Source organism: Apis dorsata, unplaced genomic scaffold (genome assembly GCF_000469605.1).
Source record: "Apis dorsata unplaced genomic scaffold, Apis dorsata 1.3 scaffold_88, whole genome shotgun sequence".
Taxonomy (NCBI): Eukaryota; Metazoa; Arthropoda; class Insecta; order Hymenoptera; family Apidae; genus Apis; species Apis dorsata.
In genome coordinates, this window is record NW_006263386.1 from 854,296 (window position 1) to 855,141 (window position 846).

The 846-nt window shown below is 43.3% G+C and overlaps 2 protein-coding genes across 7 annotated transcripts in view; one reads left to right on the plus strand and one right to left on the minus strand.

The window, feature by feature from the left end:
- LOC102675086 (furin-like protease 1) overlaps window positions 1-846 on the minus strand; it is a 306,104-nt gene that overhangs the window by 84,739 nt on the left and 220,519 nt on the right. The gene's annotated exons all lie outside the window — the stretch shown is intronic.
- The window catches only part of LOC102674954 (dynein intermediate chain 3, ciliary-like), a 21,505-nt gene that overhangs the window by 14,589 nt on the left and 6,070 nt on the right, over window positions 1-846 (plus strand). Inside the window, 1 exon segment of the mRNA XM_031508504.1 lies at window positions 249-677. Coding sequence (XP_031364364.1) covers window positions 249-677 — 429 coding nt within the window.

Genomic DNA, 846 nt, shown 5'->3' on the forward strand with positions numbered 1-846 from the left:
ATACATATATATATACATATCATCTTGTATATTCCAATCACTTTTTCACAAAACCCAAAAATATAAATCACTTATTTATTCTATCTGTTCATTTTGGAATACTCTACTCCTTTTCCCCTTCAAAATCTCTTTTTAACCTCACCCAAAACAAAGGAAAAAAAAAAATATATCTATCATCCATGTTTCAAAGATCGCTGCATCCTTCCATTTCGACCGTGTTAAGAATAAGTCGATCGCCCATTTTCCAGGGACATAGCGAACAAAGTGAAATGGATACCGTCCAAGACCAACACGGAATTTTTCTCCACGTCGTACGACGGTTGCGCGATGTGGTGGGACACGCGTTTCCTGAAGCAGCCTACCGAAGTTCTGATACTCGATCTCGAGGATCCGAACCATCCTCAAATAAACAGGGCGATCGGTATCTCGAGCGTGAATTACTTGGCGATGGTAGGCACCAAGTTTATGTTCGGATTGGACAACGGTATTATCATATCCGGGTCGAGGAAGGCGAGGACGAGCGCGGAGAAGCTCGCTGTTAGATTCGACGCTCACACAGAGTTGGTGAAAGCCGTCGATCGAAGTACCTTCACGCCGTCCCTGTTCCTGTCCGTGGGCGACTGGAGGGTACGGATATGGATGGAAGACACAAGGGAAGAGGGCCTGATTTCCGCTCGGTACGTATGCTCCCTTCTTGCTCCACCTTCAACTCACCCTTCTATTCCATTACGGATGGAAGATTCGATTAAGACATTTCTGTGAAAAATGCTTTAAGTTTTTAGATTGAATTATTAGTTCTAGATAAGTTGATCGTAAGTGTAGAATTATTGCACCGAAAAATGGATG